Source organism: Patella vulgata, chromosome 7, assembly GCF_932274485.2.
Source record: "Patella vulgata chromosome 7, xgPatVulg1.2, whole genome shotgun sequence".
In the NCBI taxonomy this organism is placed as follows: Eukaryota; Metazoa; Mollusca; class Gastropoda; family Patellidae; genus Patella; species Patella vulgata.
Window position 1 is genome coordinate 46,069,799 of NC_065885.2, and position 20,952 is coordinate 46,090,750.

Sequence of the window (20,952 nt, forward strand, 5' to 3'; positions counted from 1 at the left end):
GTCGAATACCGTTGTTTCATTGGTATACCCTACCCTGCAAGGTGTGACCATAACTGATGGGTGACCATAAAATCATTGAATATGTAAAATGATAAATATTCGTTGCATCGACCCAAAACCATGTTTTTCGTGTTCAGCGCCCCCAAAATCCTCTAAAATGATATATTACACGAGTACCAAGTATAAGAACTCCAATAATTGCCATTTTGGTGGCCATTTTGAAAAACAAGATGGAGGATACAGTCTAGTCGACCCTGATGCTACAATCTTTGTGCCTAATAAAACATATAAAATGACATTGCACCAGACGGTTACAAATATACGGTGATAAAAAAATTGTCATTTTGGTCGCCATTTTGATAAAACAAAATGGTTGATAATCTTTAAGAGGCATTTAGTAACTGGGTAGAGCAATACACAAAAAACACATACTTATGGAAAAACAGCTACTTATTTATTTGGGCGACGTTGATATTGGTTGATATTGTCGGATTAATTTTACTACTACGATTATCATTTCGGTCGCCATTATGAAAAAAAAAAATGGCAGGTATTATCGGATTTACTCTTATACTGCAATTTTTTGATGTAGCACCCCCAAAAACCCATTCAATGAAATTAATAAACACATAACTTATGAAAACTCGAAAATTTGTCATTTTGGCGTCCATTTTGAAAAAAAAAGATGGCGGAAATTGTCGAATCAAAACTTACTTTGGTGAGTTGGATGGCTTTAAGCAGTCACAACTCAGTCAATTTTTGCCCGATTCAAACAAACTATACATCAAATTGAAGGTAATGATTCGGAGAATGTGAAAATAACAATTTTCAAAATTTCCTCATTGCGACTCAGTATGCCATGGGGGGTCACATGTGTTGTAGACCTCAAACCTTTTGGACTTCAAACCTTTTGGACTCAATATTTTGATTAAATCTCACTGGGCTCCCGGACTATTATTATTGTGATTTTTTTTAACCTTCTAAGATTTGACGTCATTCCCAAAATAACGTTGCCACTCCGTCGGCAGACGGCTGTCTCTCAAGACAGTCTACATTTCCTACTTGCTTCTTTGTATTCAGTTTTGTTTTTGTTTTTTCTGACGGATGGAACATGTGCCCTATATGTATTGAATACTGAAACGTTTCTTGATTGTTTTTAGAGCATTTAGGTTTAGACTAATTTTTTTATACATTTCACCGATGTGGTTACGTGTATAGTTGAATTTTACTACATATGCTTATATTCATATTTCGTGTAGCATATAGCAGATCATGACTCATGTTGGCATTGCACAATGGTTTCTTTGGGTTGTATTCTTGATTGTTTTCAAATTTGAGTGAAGTCTGCGTCCCTACAGACCCGGGACTGTACAGCGCAGTGGACGCTTACGGCAGGATCCATTCACTTTTATTTTAATTGTCTGTCTGTTTGTGTTTTCCTGAGTATGATGTCTTGTCCGTGTATTTGTTTTTGTGTAAATTTTGTGTGGTGCAGTCCCCCTGCACTTACTTATAGAGGAATATTACATTACTGTATATTTTTTATTTTCGATGCAATGAAGCAAAGAAGACAACAATTCCCTCCATATATCCAAAGTCAGAAATGTCAAATGCCGATAGCGATGAAGTGACGTTCATTTGGGGCGATATTTCTTTTTAAAAGTTATATTTATATTTACTTTGAACACTGTACTGTTTAAGAAAAAAAATTCTCAGGAGATAGTTGTCCACGTTATTTTACCATTATGACAGATAGGCCGAATTCTCGGGGTGAAAATCTTGTCACCTTCGCTCCCGCTAAACCGGTCTACAAATCGGACTATAAATAATCATGCAATCAATATGTCAACAAAGTTCTCCAATAAAATTTGTCAATTTAATAGTTCAAGCTTGAAATAGGCCAGAAATCGATGACTTATTTCTTTATAGTTTGGAGCCATATTTGTGTAGATGTGAGTTGGATCCTGTGCAGCTATTTAATATTTGGCCAATCAGCGGTCATGCTTGCGGGGTTGCGGTAAAAAATTCTGGGGTCAAGTGCCAGGTCATAGCATTTGTAAACAAAGCCATGTGCACGATTTACCTTGCAAATTGCTCGCGGTCGGGATGAACAGAAATCAAATGAACCCCAAAAATGTCCCATCCATGTAGAGAAGTGGTGTATGAGAGTCACAAAAGGTATTTTGATCACGCTGACATAAAATGTGTCAGTCAGTCAGGTTTTTTCGACACTGATTAAGGATATTGGACCGGTCGATTTCACTAGAAAAATGCCTTAATATCAAGGGAGATTACAGAGAATACAACAAGGTCACTGCTTCTATAAGTGTATGCTTCTATAAGTGTAATTCTAATAAAATCATTCATTTTACATAACAACATACTTAAAACCTGTCTAGCCTGCTGTCTTAATGATCATGGATAGACTAGTGTATAGAGTGACTGTGAGGTCCGTCAGATATTACAAGAGTCTGGAATGGTCCTTCAAATCTTTAATACTGGAAACTTATAATAACAATTATCTACATACACTTACAGGACCGCGGATAACCGACTAGTACCTTATGCTACTAAGTCGGATAGACCTAAATGACTGACGTATGAAGTACAATCACATATTTATATGGAATTACTTCTAATCACTTGGCTAGATCAAGTGTTGACATAAATAAGCATTGATGTAATAATGTACAATATAAGAAATAAAACAATGGTAAATAAAACAATTAGAAGATTAATCATACGATTGGCATGTTCACCAGTCAGGCCATATTATCGGGGTGTTCTCATCCAGCTCAAAATATTGATTAAGGGGGTTTAGGGCTGGGGGATTATGGTCTGTAGCTGAAATGTGTTCACCTAATTAGATATGGATTAACCGTTTAATAAGTGTCATGTGAACTGTGTTTAATGAGTGATTTTTTACAAAGTAATGAATCAATTTGGTTCAATTAAAACCTACTGTGCTGAAAAGAGAGCAGACGCTGACTGAAATAAGAATTGTACAGCTCAGTGCTAACGGCATTTCCAGGCCAAAGAAGAAAGCCTACCGTGAACTAGAAGAGAGACTTCAAGCATTGAAAGATCAGTTCCGAAATGGTCAAAGAGACATCATGCTTTATGTAGATGCGGTATCTCACCTTGTCCATTTAGAGTAAAAAGTATGAAATGTTTACTTGCCTATATGAAATATATATTTTTAATGTTGATGCTCATTTCATAGTGCTATTTAGTTATTTATTTTTTATATTAAGTTTTTCCATTTACATTAAAAGTGTTAAAATAAACATGTTTTACTATAATAAATGTTGAATAAAACATTATGAAGTGATTTTGTTTTACTATTAGGTTTAACCTAATGAAATAAACAGTACCCAATGTGAAACAGACTACAGCTAATCCTTCTTTAGAAATTCCAATTAACACCTTAGTCACGCTAACATGATTATTTAAGTTTTGAGCTGGGTGAGAATGAACCATATTGTCAGTTACTTTCTATCTATAACAGTTTTATAAACAACAAGGGATTATAATAAATTAACATGTCATTAGGATTAGTAACATTTCACCCTTGGCTAGTCACCTTTTAATAGCACAAATACAATTAATGTTTTAAAGGAATAGAATAGTTATTGTCCCGAGAGTTTAAATAAATTCAATTTGAAGGCTTCCACTTTTAAAATAAATAATGCATTATCTTAAATATTCAAGATTTAAATTATAACTACTATAACCTGCAAGGTTATAAGAGCTAAGATTAAGAATGAAAAAACATTATTTAGAAATAAAGGTTGAGAACTGTTAAAAAGTTGCAGAAATATTAAGAATGAATGCTTAAATAATTTGAACTAGCTCAGAATTGTCAGGGAAAAGCCCATATGGATGAAATAAAATTTTGCATCTACAATGTATAAGCATGCATACAATAGATATATGAATTAAAATAACACTTGACTGTAATTAAAATAACACTTGACTAATTAAAATAACACTTGACTGTAATTAAAATAACACTTGACTAATTAAAATAACACTTGACTGTAATTAAAAGCTGTCAAATTTCATTCTCATATAGAAAAATGGGTTTTGTCTGCAATTGCGAATGAACCAGATGGCACCCCTACCCCCTCCCCCCCCCCATCAATATGGGCCTCACCTACGACATAGTGTACAGGTAATCATCGATAAAAGTGCCAAACACACTTCCAGTGTTCATATCTTGCTTCTGATTAATAAATATTCTGATTTCTTTAAACAATTATAACAGATACTATACATGTACATGTAGTCGATCAAATCCAAAACTAATTACCTTCGATTTGAAAAATATTTAAAAGATAAATAAAATACAATTTAATGGAGGATTTACACTAAGAGTAAGACACTAACTCATTTAGTAGTTAGAATAAGGCTACCGGTATTTGTTTCACTGGACTTATCAAAACAGCAAAAGTGTTATTGGTGCTTTAAATAAAATGATAAAAATGCTGTTTTTATTTTGCACTGGACTAAATTGTCACTCTTTTGTGTGGCCCTCGCTCGAACATACTTGGATTTTTTCTTGCAAATTATACAGGGGTGAATGAGACACACTTTTAGTTTTTATACGCCCACATTGAAATGTGGTCGTATATTGTCGTCGCCCCCGTCTGTCCGTCGGTCCATCTTCCACAATTGCTTGTGGACGCTCTAGAGGCTAAAGTTATTATCCGATTGACTTTAAATTTATACACAGTGTTTAAGGTCATGAGACGAAGAAGCTTATTGATTTTCAGCGATTTCTGATAACTACTGCCCGAGTTATGGCCCTTGATCACTTCAAAAAATCTTGTGGACGCTCTAGAGGCTAAAGTTAATATCCGATTGACTTTAAATTTATACACAGCATTTAAGGTCATGAGTCGAAGAAGCATATTGATTTTCAGCGATTTCCAATAATTACTGCCAGAGTTATGGCCCTTGATCACTCCAAAAAATCTTTTGGACGCGCTAGAGGCCAAAGTTAATATCCGATTGACATTAAATTTATACACAGTGTTTAAGGTCATGAGACGAATCCTATTTTCAGTGATTTCCTATAATTACTGCCAGAGTTATGGTACTTGATCACTTCAAAATATCTTGTGGATGCTCTAGAGGACAAAGTTAATATACGATTGACTTTAAATTTATACAGTGTTAAAGGTCTTGAGACAACCAAGTATACTGATTTTCAATGAATTTTGATAACTTTAACAGCTATATTCCATGATATTAAATGTTTCGTATACTAAACATTAGCATGGGACAGAACTTTATAAAAACCAAACAAATTCTAATGATTTTCTGATAATTACTTCATGAGTTGTTACTCTTAATCAGATTTTAGTGTATTATAAATTTTTAATCACCGAAAGAAAGTAAAAATATGCGACAACTCTTGTTGACTGCCCGGACGATTTAGCTGCTGTGGGCGATGTTTCGTTGCCTGGCAACCTATCTTTAAAGTTGTTGAAGTTCTAGGCCTAGTAGTAGGGGTTATGGACTTAAAGGCCCTAAACCAAAATGGCTCTAGTATTTGGTCACAACAGTCAAACATTTTGGTCATAACTACATAACGGCCAAAACATTAGGGTCATAATGCCAAAAAGAACATTTGCTTGGGTGTATGTTTCGTTGCCTGACAACCTATCTTTAAAATATTATGTTATGAGTGAATTGTTATTTTTTTCGAATGATTAATATACTAATAGTCAGTTGTTCAATAATGTTTGGTAAAATATATTATGAGCACATCACAGTAATAATAATAGTCTGTATGTGGTGACAGTTTTAGTTTTGGTTGGACTAAATGTAGACGCTGCCTTCTCACTCTTTTTCTTTTTCGCATCTTTTAACTGTTTTGTTCTTAAAACATCTATAAAACGTTGGGTGAAATCCAAAACCACTGCCGACTGTATTTTCAATATAATATCCTTCGTAATAAATCCATTTGTATCTTAAAATGCTGCAATGGATCGGTTATTTCCATCCAATTGAAACCAGTCTATAGCTGCCTCATGACATTTGTCTCACCTTGTGTTTGTAAAGGGTTCTGCACCTCCCTTATTAACACTGTCTAAGTGAACAATACAAGTTAATTGAACCTTTGTCACCATTTCGTGTAGCTTCTACATGTATAACTGCAATGTGTTGCTCGTGAAGCACGCCATTTTGTGTTTACCAACAACACACGCGAATGTAGACAATAACATGATTGGTCGATTGTGGAAAAAAACGATCACGTGACGCGGCGAACAAAGCTGAATTCTGTCCAGTGACCTTGCGCACTATGAATTCTACTATCAATAAATAGTCCGGATTTCAAAGAAGAATATCACCGAAGAACTATGAAATTTTTGGGAGAAAATTACAACAAATGAATATCTCTATATGAACTATAAACTGACATAATTTTTTCTAGACCGGATTTGTAGGAACGAAAATATTTTTGCAACGACAATTTGTGCCCATGGAATGCGGCCTAAGAGAAAAGTCATAATTTTAGTGGAACTGACTTTTCAATATTATTTATAGTAGTATAATTGTTACTTTGTACAATTGAATTTTATATCATTGGAAAGAACATGACATTCTGTACATTTTTGTAACAGAGTATTTCTTTGTATAGATAATATTTTTTAGTTATTTGCAATTTTGTAAGTAGGGGATATTAGGATAAACAATAATCAACTATTGGCTTAGGGGCCCACCCTGCTGATTTAATGAGCTCAGGGGTAGCTGGCTCTAGGGCTAAATGGGTTAAAGTGTAGACTACCTATAGTGGTGTAAAATCATCCAAATTGTACCATATTGCATGGCAAAATGCAAAATTTTCTTTGCCCCCAAATCCCCTAGGTTAATTCGAGGGTCAGCTCTAAACCAATATGGCAGCAAATTGATGCATCGTAACCTATAGGTTACCATTTCAAATTTCAGGCAGATTAGCGTAACCTATTTTGAGGTTACCATATAAGAGGCTTATTTCATACCCTGTCTATGATCAATAAATATGAAGTTATTTGATAAAAAAAAAAATCTCCTGGATTCTCCTGTTTTTTTCATTGCTGGTCTCCTGTTTTTTCATACCTGGGGGTTGACACGTCTGTTCTCTATCCATCTCTTGTAAAATGTAGGCGTATCCTGCCTGGCAGTCGCTGGTTTTTCAAATTTGGTTGGAAGCAATGGGGTCATAAAAACATGAACCCTAGAGATAATATTTCTTCAAAGATCCTAGATCCTTATCAAATTTGTTAAACATCCAAGTTTTCCTTTTGGGTAAGCGGCAGTTGAGACAAAGCTGCTGTGTGGGTGTATTCCACACTTTGCTTGGCTATCGTCTTCAAAAAGGGGAGATGTCACATTATCTAGCCTTATTACACTGTAACCCCTGTTTATAGCCCTAAAAACTATGCATATAGTTTAATTTCAAAACATCATTTGATATTGATAAAAATCATTTGGAAATGACAAAAATCGTTTAATTAGTACTATAGTTTATATTAATGGTACACCGTTTAATTTTTTCTGAGAGGGGTTTAGAAATAGCCGAAGCGTTGACTTATCTAATGCGTTTATTTATTAGACGAGCAGTCCAATTTCCTGAGATGCGTTTAAAAATCAACACCTGTTAATTTGTCTACTATGTTTAACTATTAGATGAATCGTTTATTTTCCCGCGAGCCATTTATCCGATCGGTTCATTTTGATTACGATTATTTGCATATGAAGTGCGAATAAAAATGGTGAATATAAAAAAAAAAGCACACCCATAGATGCTCGCCTTACCATGGTCGTAGTAGTGTTTTACTACCTCTAGTGTTATTATATTAGAGATCATATTATTGTTTCATTATTACGTGTGTGTCTGTTTACCAGATTCCATATATTGTTGCTGATCGTGTACACCTGTGGTTGTGTGTCGACCATCATTTGGGTTTCGCCTGAAAGTGGTTTGATATTTATATCATTATCATCATCATTATTATGTTATATTTTTGTCCGACCTATGTAATTTGATCTTGATCAAAGGATAATATATATTTATTTTTATATGAATATTTTTTTTGTTGTTTGTGTTATTGAGTAAGGGGAGACATTGTGCAAGGCGACATTGCAGTCATATTTCATTCAATTATTGGAGATCCCGGTCAAGAACTTGGGAAGGGATTCCTTATAGTCACTTTTTAGCTGACACTTACTCATTACTAACCGAAGAGAGTTGTGATCCCAGGCGAGCTTAGAAAAACCCCTCCCTGGATAACAGATCAGTAGCCGAGGTTCCACTAGTGAATCTTTGTGATAGAGGGGCCCAGTTTATCATGGATACAACCGTTGGACGCTACACTTTGATCAAGGAGACGTTATTGAGATTGCGTGAAGTTTATAAATTTACGAGAATCAGTATATTTACATACAGCAAATTTGGCTTATTGGCTATATACCCGGGGATATTCAAATTGGGGCCTACCTGTTCGATATTTATAAATGACGACATTGCATTTCGTGCGATAGATTAAGGTCAATATTTTTATTTTATTAAAATTAAATGCAACTTTATCTATAAGTAGCGTGACTATATGGTATGCAGTATAAACATCAGGTATAGTCCTAAGAATAGAAGACAAGTCTCGAAAATGATTACGTGTCAATTCGGGCGCATATGTTTCTTTGATATGATATATCATGGGACAATTCTGTAATTGCATAAAAACGGCTATTATAAGTTACAAGTTCTGCTGAATGAGGATCGTTTGATTGTATGCGATGTAAATTTAGTGAAAAGCTAAAGTAATTTTAGTTTAAATATATCATTTGTGTGGGAATTACCACTGTTCGGTTGGTTGTGTTGTATTATTTATTAATATGGAGATTTCTGTTTTATGGATATTGCTATTGAAGGTAAGATGCACCATTTACTCATCGTGGTGCATTTTTATAAATTTAATAAATGTGAAACGGTGAGTGGGCATCTTTTTAGTAATAAAGCAGAAATATATTTCGGTTGTAGAAAAAATAGTTTTTGCTGGGTTTACTCTCTATATTCCTGTGGATATTCAAATTGAGCGCTGACTGCTGGGTATTTATAAATGACAACATTACATTCGCCTTTCCGTATACGATAGATTAAGGACCATATTTTGTTTCATTAAATGCAACTTTATATATATGGTACGCAATGCAAAAGACACATACGGTAAACGTAGATCATAGTGAGCACACACGCCTATCTAAACACCTGTCTTTAATTTAATCAAAGACCTGCGTAAAACACACGGTCGAACGATAAATCTCACGATGAAACATTTTTCCTTCCCAATGTTGGTCCTTTTAGTGTAGTTATCGCAACTAGCGAGAAAACACCCCAATTAAACAATACACACCATTGACATTCATTTTGTACCGATTTGTTAATTAACACACCTCTACAGAAAACGCACCGTCACATAAGTTTTCACCCCTAGCGTTAACACACCTTATTTACAATTTTAACGCGGTAATACCGAGTAATAGTCAGGAAATTAATTTTCTTTCGATAGACGTACAAATAACAAGCCAAAACAAGATTTCTATAAGGGCTGCGTACAGATCAACCTCTTAGTAATTCTCAGTGACAGTATATACAAATTTCCTTTTCATCAATAATGACGGTTTGTTACAGTCTTATAAAGTTTATTAAATTATTAAACTAGATGTCTATAAAAGAATCCCATCATTAGTCACAACCTCGTGGGCTCTTTTCTAGAACCGACACATTAACTGTAGACAAAACCCAACTATTTCTTGTAAACCCCATTTCCCTCTCTACTCTTTTTTTCAGGTTTTTTCTCCTTTGAAATTAGATCCTCAGAACATCACACTGGTAGTGGGATCCACATTCCAGGTAAAAATTGTTTCTTAAACATATGATTGTCATTGTTAACCTACTGCCAAAATTGTTGATATTGTTATTAAACTCCAGTCACTCAGGCTTGAAACAGTTTTACTCCAGTTTATAAGGCTTGAAACAATTTTACGCAAATCTTTGAAGATTGCCATACCAGCTTTTCCGAAATTAAAACTGGATGTCAAATTTGATATGACTTAAGGAAATATGGTCACAAACTTTAAGGGACACATAATATACCTCTGGAACAGACAGTCCTAGAATGCACAAAACTTTTGAATCGTACAATTTTTGTGTTTGTTGTCTACAGAATGCAATTCTGAATGGATCATCTTTGAACTTTGCATATTTATTCCTTATACCTTAAAAACAGCAACTATTTATTTTGCTGCATGTCCCGACCCCCTGTGGCAATGTCACACCCACTATAAATTTGGCAAAACAAAGCCAATGCCTAGCCTTCTTTGCTCCTTGTCATATTTCTGACCCCGTGGGTTTTCTCCAGGTTCTCCAGTTGCCTCCCGACGACTGCTGCACCTGTTTGAGATGCTGGGCGGAATCTGTCACGCAGATGAGTGACCCGAATGTAGTGTCTTGAGCCTGGGTTGTAACGCGTTGTGGACCAGGACGTTGACGGTCACGTGTTGATCCAGTAGCTCAGACACGTTCCACCAACCTTACAATAGTGGACTGATGACAATTGAAGTGTCTGGCAATACCACGTGTAGACATGCCAGCCCTGGACATTCCCATGGCTTTATTCCGTTGATTTTCAGTAAGTCTCGGCATCTCTAGCTCGATTCCTTCACACGTCCAACAACAAATTACGACAGATTGACGTTTCACAGTTCATGTACTGCACATTAAGTTGAAAACATGCTTTTAAAGGGCTCACACACAATATGGGGTTTTTCATGTGCATCTCGTACAATTTTTTTTTTGTGCACACGGGCTGATATTTTTTGCGTTTGGAAGCATTGTGTGAAACAATAGTTCATAGTATTGCATAATATTATATACTATTCAAAAAAAGTAGGGGATATTTGATTTTTAAGTGTTATTAAAGTCACCTAATGAAACTGACGAAGAAACAAATGACAAAATGAAATGAAGTTCACATTCATCGATTTATTCCAAATGATCGTTAGACTAAGTAAGGCACAGACTGACCATTATAAGGGTAAAATGATACCCGGGGTCAAACAGCAAAGTTACCACAGCATCACAACCAAGTCAGTAACGGGTAAATCCTCCTCTGTTTGCCAAACAAGCATTGATCCGACGTGGCATACTCCTAATGAGACGTCTAAGGTCATTTTGGTCCAGATTGTCCCATTCCTGTTGCAACGCAGCAGCAAGTTCTTGGACATTGGCAGGACGTTGTTGACGTTGACGTAACATCTGTCCAAGCATGTCCCAAACATGCTCGATGGGGGAGAGGTCGGGACTCAGTGCTGGCCAAGGTAATGTGGTGATGTTCTGTTGTTTGAGGTAACCTGTAACGATCCTGGCCCTGTGACATCTTGCGTTGTCATCCTGGAAGATGAAACGGCGGCCATGACGTCGTGCGAACGGCACAACATGGACTGCCAAGATGTTGTCCCGGTAGTACTGGCCTGTAACACGCCCTGCAACAACATGTAAAGCCGTTCTTCCAGCAACAGTGATGCCTCCCCACACCATAACAGAACCACCCCCAAATCGATCATGTCTGATGACGTTAACGTCTTGGAAGCGCTCGTTTCGACGACGCCACACCCTCCTACGTCTGTCAAAAAAATCAACAGTGAACCTTGACTCATCTGAAAACATCACATTGCTCCAGCGTCGATTATCCCAGTTTTGACGATCCCTACACCAACGACGTCTTGCCTGAATGTAATGATCTCTCAAACAAGGGATCACGCGAGGACGTCGGGCGCGAAGGTGACCCCTATGCAGTCGATTCCGAATCGTCTGGCCACTCACTCTCACACCAGTGTCTGTTTGAAGACGAGCGCTGATCTGATTTGCTGTGATGACACGATTTCTCAAGGCCAAGGTACGGATAAATCGATCCTGGGCTTGAGTTGTCGCCCTTGGTCGACCTGAGCGTGGTCTGTCCTGTACAGATTGTGTATCACGGTATCTGGACCATAGCCTGCTTATGACAGACTGAGAAACATTCATCGTCCGCGCCACAACCGCCTGTCTTGTGCCGATCTGTAGCATGCCAAGGGCACGTAACCTTTCATTTTGGGTAAGCCGACGCATATCAAAATTTGTTTTCTGGTCACTAAAACAATTAAACTGATGTTTCCACCCTGGAATTCAATGCCACAATGACTGTAACATTCAAAGTCAGAGTCGTGCAAATCTTGGGTTGGACCCCCATGATGATCCCAAGCATCACCTGCATTCCATGCGGTAGCTATTGGTGCGTTTGGGCGTCACATGTAACTGGAAATGTTTCTTCTGTTAGGTTCTATAGTGACTTTTTTCGTAGTCATTTGCATATTTTAGTATTATGCCCCCGAAATCAAATATCCCCTACTTTTTTTGAATAGTATACATACAAAACCACCTAGTAATAAGATATTTGGGAAAAAAAAGTGATGCGTTTTCCATGGCACTCAGTATATCTTTATATCCCAAAGATCTCAGTCCCTTTCGATATTCATGCATTTCAAACCTTAACTTCCTGGATTATGGCCCCTGATTGTATAAAAAATAACGTTTTTGTTTTAGCTTGTTCTCTATCCATCTCTTGCAAAATGCAGGCGTATCTTGCCTGGCAAAGGCCGGTTAACAGATTTATGTAATATTTGGGGTGTAGCATCAGGGTCACGACTGGATGAAGTTCATCCGATGAACTCCCATCAATAGTCAGCGATTCATAACATTCCATTCCGAAGTTACCCCCTTTTTCCGAAAACCTTGTGAATGAGATAAGAGACTACAGGTTTTAACATATGTGACCCCCCACAGCATACTGAGTCACAATGAGGAAATTTTGAAAATTGAATTATTATTTTCACATTCTCCAACTCATTACCTTCAATTTGATGTAATTATATATAGTTTGTTTGAATTGGGCAAAAATTGACTGAGCTGTGTCCATTAGAAGCTACCCAACTCACAAAAGTAAGTTTTGAGAAAAAGCAAGTTAACTTTTAAAACTCGATTGTATCCTTTCAAAATCAATTCGTCGACAATATTTTGATCATATTTATCTTTATCTCATTATTGATTCTCGCGCATTCCGACTCATTTAGATGCGGCCGGTCACATATTTGTTTCTTATTCAATGTGAAGAATTTAAACAATAAGAGGATGAGCCTTATTTCCCAGTCCATCTATTGCAAAATGTGGGGCGTATTTTGCATGACACCAGATTGTTGGAAAATACTGAATATCATTATGGTTCTTCACACCAAATTTAAAAGAAAATCTTTTTTAAGAACAGTGGGGTAACTCGGACTGGTAGAACGTGGAACCCTGAAAATTGATAGGGTTCATCCAAATATGTTGCATGTTTTGAAGATTCAGTGTTTCTGTAAACAAAACCTTGTATGCTGTGAAGGTCAAATTTTATGGTGAACTTGCAGGAATGTTTACCTGGTATTGTTATACGCCCACATATTGTCATCGCCCCTGTCCGTCAGTCCGTCCACAATTTGTTGGTGGACACTCTACAGGTCACAATTTTTATCCGATTTTGACGAAACTTGAAATATAGGTCTATCTCCCAAAGATCTTGGTTCCTTTCTAAATTGGTATAATTAACTTCATGGATTATGGCCCTGATTGTACGAAAAATCATGTATTTAGCTTGTGGACACTCTAAAGTTCACAATTTTGATCCGATTTGATGTAACTTGAAATGCATGTTTATAACCTAAATATCTTGTTTCCTTTCGATATTCGCACATATCAGATTGTAACTTCCTGAATTGTGGCCCCTGATTGTATGAAAAATCACGTTTTTAGTTTGTGGTCCCTCTAGAGGTCACAATTTTTATCTGATTCAAAAAAAAAGTTTTAGTATATTACCGTTGCATCCTAATGATAGTTGAGTTCGAATTTTGTGAAAATCAGACCAAAACTGCTGCACAAAATGGCTGCCCATTGTACGCAAATACAATCTCCCAAACAGAGTTGTCTTCCCTTGCAGTCCAAACTATCTCTGCTAACGGCTCATTTGACTACACCCCCAAGATTCTTGGTGTTGATGGACAATGATAAACAATACGATTTAAAACAAATAAATGATAATATATTTAATACTATTACCATATTTAAATAGAAATGGGGTCACAATTGCAAAGTAATAATGTATTTACAAATATTACAGGGAACTCTTTCGCATAATATTACAGGGTTAAGTGGTCAGAAATACGAACTGCGCATGTCGCAGTGCTAATTTTAAAATATAATACACATGGATCCAATGATGTATAATGTTTACCTTTATAATGCGATCGTAAGGCCTAATACATTTACACACGAAACATGCAAAATTAGACTGCTTTCTTTCGGAGGGGTAATAATTGATGACGTTTTCCCTAAAATTGACTAAAACTCATCAAGTGTTTATAACGCCAGGAACTTTCCTGACAGGTGTCATTAGTTAATCACATGACCAATGACCTCTAGGTCAACCAGTGTAGTGTGTGAGCCGTGAGCAGAGTCGAATGCTGGATAGCGACACTTGAGTGGAGAGTGACGCAAATAGTGTAAAATATGGTATATCAAGGTTGTGGATCCTCTAGAGGTCACAATTTTCATCCGATTTTCATGAAACTTGGAATGCATGTTTATATCACAAAGATCTTGGTTCCTTTCAATATTCGTACCTATTGGATCATATCTCCCCTGACACAGGGAGATGCATAGTGTGTAGAACCGATCTCTGAGAGTTGACTAACTGCCTTCTGTGTTAGAATATCCTCCCATCCCGCAGAATATGTTACTTGTGGCTACTATTCATGGTAACTCGTGAGAAATATACGTGTTGTCAGTAGTCGCTTAAGCCCGTCAGTACTTGCACCGCACGTCAGTATTCCTATAAATGGTCAGTAGTTATCATAAGGTGAGTATTCATGTTAATTGGTTAGTATTCCTTACTTGTGTCAGTATGTAAAAATAATGTGAGTAATTAAACAAGCTTGAGTTTATCCCAACATATCACTAGTCAGATGTGCGGGAGAAACTGGAAAACGCGTTACTAATTAAAAAAAAATGTCACTATTTGGGCTAACGTTTACTATTTGGGTGAAACCGCCAGTTATCTTTGATCTGTGTCAGTAACTCAAACTGGCGTCAGTAGAGCATGAAATCATTGACTATACAAATTTCTGGTGAGTTTTTCAAATAAGTGAGTATCGGTTAAATTGTGACTTTTCCGTAACATCGTCACTACATTTTCAATAAATGATTAATTATTTATTAAAGATACATTATGGGAGATTAGATAATGAACCGAGATTTTAGTGATTGAATTGTCGGCCCAGCCTTGATCATCATTACTAAAGTCGGTAGGATAAAAAAACATGGTCTCGATTATCCATTTCATGATTTAATAATGAATGGAAGTCGAACAGCAAATCAGAACCTAATCCAATAAACATCGCAGCGATGCCATCAAGAGTTGATTATGGTCTGGATAAGTTAATTAATGTCTAATTAATAATTTAAATAACATTTCAGGCCTAAAGAAAGACATGCAATAGGTAGATTTAGCGCTTGCATAATGTATGTTTAATATTTTCTTGAATCGCGGGAACTGTTTTTAAAGAATAAAGGATGGAAGTGAAGATGGGCTATACAGATTGATACATAAATACAATACCTTCATATTTAAATATGCATTTAAATGTGCAGTGGCAAGGTTTGATTCGTCACACTATTTGTACCCGTTCCTGTTGGAAGTAAAACTCCAGGAACGAACGAACGAACTTAAAATGGTTGCCCCAATGAGAATACGGCACGTGTATTATTAATTAATAGCACCCCCACCACCCCTTACCACCACAAATGCTTCACATTGAAGATGAAAAAAATCTTTTAAAAACTGCAGCCTCCATATAGTTTACACACAGATTTTCCGTAAAGGGAGGTTGCAGAACGCTGAAGATCGATAGAAAACTAAAATAATATCAAAAATACTTTACTTGTGTGCGTAAAATATTTCATCATTTTGAGGGGAAAAGATAAGCTAAACTAATTATTATCTATTTATATTTATTTATTCACTCTTTATTCATTATCTTTAGTTCTTACTAAATATTTTATTGTTCTTTTAGAAACAAAATAGGCCAAATCAGTCGATATAGCAGTAATAGGGAAAATGCACGACAAGGAAGCCTATTTATTGATTTTTATATGCCCACAAGGAAATGTGGTCGTATATTGCCATCGGCCCCGTCCGTCCGTCCATCGTCCACAATTTCTTGTGAACACTCTACAGACTACATTTATTATTTGATTCTTTTGAAATTGATATATGTCGTTTGCATTAGTGAGATGAAGAAGCCTAATCAATTTAAAGAACTTCCGTTAATTTCCTCTGGAGTTATGGCCCTTGTTTCACTTTGTTGCACCTTGTGAACCCTATAACGACAAAAGTTATCAACCGATCTGTATGAAATTTATATGCATCATTTAAATTAGTAAAACAAAGAAGCCTATTGAGTTATGGTCCTTGTTTCACTTTGTTGAATGTTGTGAACGCTCTAATACCAACAGTTAGCATCCGATCTATTTGAAATTGATATGCATCATTTGATTTAGTGAAACGAAGAAGCCTATTGAATTTCAGCAATTTCCGTTAATTACATCTAGAGTTATAGCCCTTGTTTCACTTTGTTGTACCTTGTGAATGCTCTTACGACAAAAGTTATTATCCGATCTGTATGAAATTTATATGCATCATTTAAATTAGTAAAACAAAGAAGCCTATTGAATTTCAGCAATTTCCGTTAATTACATCTAGAGTTATGGCCCTTGTTTCACTTTATTGAATCTTGTGAACGCTCTAATGACAACAGTTATCATCCGATCTGTTTAAAATTGATATGCATCATTTAAATTAGTGCAATGAAGAAGACTATTGAAATTAAGCAATTTCAGTTAATTACGTCGTGAGTTATGGCTCTTGTTTCACTTTGTTGCACCTTGTGAATGCTCTAACGACAAAAGTTATTACCCGATCTGTATGAAATTTATATGTATTGTTTAAATTAATAAAACGAACAAGCCTATTGGGTTTCAGCTAATTTCCATTAATTACAGCTAGAGTTATGGCCCTTGTTTCGCTTTGTTGAATCTTGTGAACGCTTGAACAACAAAAGTTATCACCTAATCTGTATGAAATTCATATGCATCATTTAAATTAGTGAAATAAAGAAGCCTATTGAATGTCAGCAATTTCCTTCAATTACTTCAAGAGTTTTGGCCCTTGTTTTACTTTGTTGAACCTTGTGAACGTTCGAGCGACAAAAGTTATCATCCGATCTGTATGAAATTTATATGCATTATTTTAGTAAACGAAAAAGCCTGTCGAAATTCAACAATTTCTGTAGATTATTTGTTTTAGTTTTTAGAAACCTTGTGAACCCTCAAACAACGAAAATTATAATGTCATTTGTATGAAATTGTCTATTAAATTTCCCTAATTACTTACAAAAGAATAAATATGCGACAACCAGTGATGGGATTTTACCCGTATATTCCGGACTTGTCCGAATCTTTTTTCGAAATGCCCAAAATTGTCCGACAGGGAATATGAACAATCGGACATCAAGATATGGTGAATAATATTCAAATTCCAAAATTAATATAGTGTACTGAGTGTATAACTACCACTCAACCCGATTATCGTTGATAATAGGCTGGATTGATTAGGTAATTAAGTGATCGATTATTTATCGTGTTATATCGTCTATACACACCTACCTTGATTAACTACTATTCTGCCTTGATTGGCTGACTTAATCCTTTGTCGGACAATTCATCAAATCAATCCTGAACAGAAGTCATTGCTTCTCCTTTGTCGGACGATATATCAATCCAATAGGAGTGATTATAAACTTAATCTGATTAACCCGTGATTTGTCCATTGTCTCACGTTTTAATCTCCTTTGTGTCGGACAATAACACGTAGAAATTAGTCATATAATATGTCACATATCCTGATAGTATATAACACCTCAAATCAACATACATTCTCTGTGATATATTTTCGGTGGTAGCGAAGCCGAATTAAATAAAGATATTTCACACACACGCATATGGCGCTTATATAGTTCAGTACAAATCTCGCGAGACACGTGAAATTAAGAGATGTATACGTGCCGAATCCAATACGCCTGATGTCCGGGAAAAGATTCTATTTTGATGGCATATTGTCGGATTTATGATCATATTTTGAAGGGAGTTTATGTCTTTAAATAAATAAATAAATAAATATGCATTATTTAAATTATTGAAACGAAGAAGCCTATTGAATTTCAGCAATTTCCGTTTATTATGTCTAGAGTTATGGCCCTTGTTTCACTTTATTGATCCTTGTGAACGCTCTAACGTCAAAAGTTATCATTCGATCTTTCTGAAAATTATATGCATTATTTAAATGTGTGAGACGAAGAAGCCTATTGAATTTCAGCAATTTCCGTTTATTACGTCTAGAGTTATGGCCCTTGTTTCACTTTATTGATCCTTGTGAACGCTCTAACACCAAAAGTTACCACCCGATCTTTGGGAAATTTATAGGCATGATTTAAATTGGTGAAACGAAAAAGCCTATAGTATTTCAGCAATTTACAATAATTACTTCTAGAGTTATTGCCCTTGTTTCACTTTGTTAAATCTTGTGAACACTCTAATGACAACAGTTATCATCCGGTATGTATGAAATTTATATGCATCATTTAAATTAGTGAAACGAAAAAGCCTATAGTATTTAAGCAATTTACAATAATTACTTCTAGAGTTATTGCCCTTGTTTCACTTTGTTAAATCTTGTGAACACTCTAATGACAACAGTTATCATCCGATATGTATGAAATTTATATGCATCATTTAAATTTGTGAAACAGGTCTATTGAATTTCAGCAATTTCTGTCAATAATTTCTAGAGTTATGGAGATTGTGAACGTTTCAATGACAAAAGTGATCATGTGACCTGTATGAAATTTATATGCATTATTTAAATTAGTAAAACAAAAAAGCGTGTCAAATTTCAACAATTTCTGTAGATTACTTCCAGAGTTGAGACCCTTATTTCAGTTTGTAGAACCTTGTAAACCCTCAAACGACAAAATTTATAATCTGATCTGTATGGAACTGTCTTGTAAAGGCCCCCAATTACCTACAAAGGAATAAATATGCGACAACCCTTGTCGACCGAGCGAACGATTTAGCTACTGTGGGCGTATGTTTTGTTGCCTGGCAACCTATCTTTTTACCTTCTGTATATAAATCGAAACGGAGTATCAGACGAATGTCGGACTTGGCTGAAAAATGTACCGACGTATGACCCGAAAAATATGGTAATTTTGGGGGAGTTTGAAACAGATCGGCAGCAGTCGGCACGCTGCCATTCTATAGTATTACGATGTCATGTAATTTTGTAGGAATATTATTGACATAAATTTGAATGCCGTACGGGTTTTAAACATGAAATATAACGAGGTGCACCTATTTTTTTTTACATATGAATTTGAATATATTTTGTTGACACTTGATTCTTAATTGTGTTTTGAAAACGTCTGCTTAAATTACGATAAGAGTTATGCCCCTTTATTTTCGGGAAAAATGTCCGACAAGAATTTTTTTGAAATCCTATCACTGGCGACAACCCTTGTCGACCGCTCGGACAATGTAGCTGTTGTGGGCGAATGTTTTGTTGCCTGGTAACCTATCTTAAAAATATCTAGAATAGTTTACTTTTGTACATAAAATATTTTTTAGATTTTTATCTGTCGGGTTATGAAAAAGGCGAGATTTTACATGTCCCCACTCAGCCTCCGTACAATTGTAAACAGCGTCATCTGTTACCAAAATGAGCCTAGAATTATGATGCCTGTATCGTGTAACATTTGTCAATTGTCAAAATGTTAACGAAACTAAACAGACTTCAGTAAATTAATAGTAATAATGGAAATAAAACAAAATACAAATTATAACTGCAATATTTAAAAAATAAGTCCTATAAATTAACATTTGTGCCTGAGCTCCCTCCCCTTAAATAAACAATCTCATGGTTGGTTGGATGAAAATGTCATTTATTAATGTAAATAACCTAATAACAAACTGTACAAAACGTACTTCAATATGTCATTTAATTTACTTAATTTAACTAAAACATAATAAATGACTGTACCTACACAAAGTACTTCAATAACCTGATGTTGGGCTTAACAAGATAACAAAATATGGCCAAATGAATTGCTGTCTGAACGAAGACAGGCAGACAATTTCAGGCTCAACACAGGCGACATAAACCTCCACCCAACGAGCATGTATAAAATCAGTTGATACAGCATATACATGTAGGAAAGATTATTTAAGCATGACAAAAAAATTCCAAATACATAAATAAACGTGACAGTTAATAAACATTTAGCAAGAGATATTATAAAATTTACAGTGGACGGAGAATTCAGCACCCAATCTGTCATACCCTAATTGGGACCATGGAGACTGGAATTATTGCAGAACATACGTGACTCGGTTGGACTACTTTGACAAGTGGAAGTGCTCTGCACTTATAAAGGTGTGCTTATATACAGAAAATGCACAAAAAACCATTATGAGTTTCCACTAACTACCACTATATACTAGAATGGACAGCGATAAAGCATAGAAGCCTAGATACATAATAAATGCTACTATCTTTGATAATTGAGCATTCACAAAGGAATAAATTGTTGGTTTGCCAACAGGCATTTGGAATAACGGTCCGGTAATGTGGAAAACATTTCAAATAATGGAACAGTAAGCATGGAGCACAAGCCATGCTGGCCGATGAGCAAGAGAATTGCAATAGGAGTCTAATCGGATCCGAC

At 35.7% G+C, this 20,952-nt stretch overlaps 1 protein-coding gene across 1 annotated transcript in view; it reads left to right on the plus strand.

Moving 5' to 3' along the window:
• Nucleotides 1-20,952, plus strand: part of LOC126828350 (nuclear pore membrane glycoprotein 210) — a 398,410-nt gene that overhangs the window by 283,390 nt on the left and 94,068 nt on the right. Inside the window, exon 28 of the mRNA XM_050558065.2 lies at nucleotides 9,839-9,901. Within this exon, the coding sequence (XP_050414022.1) occupies nucleotides 9,839-9,901 (63 nt within the window). The remainder of the gene's footprint in view (nucleotides 1-9,838; nucleotides 9,902-20,952) is intronic.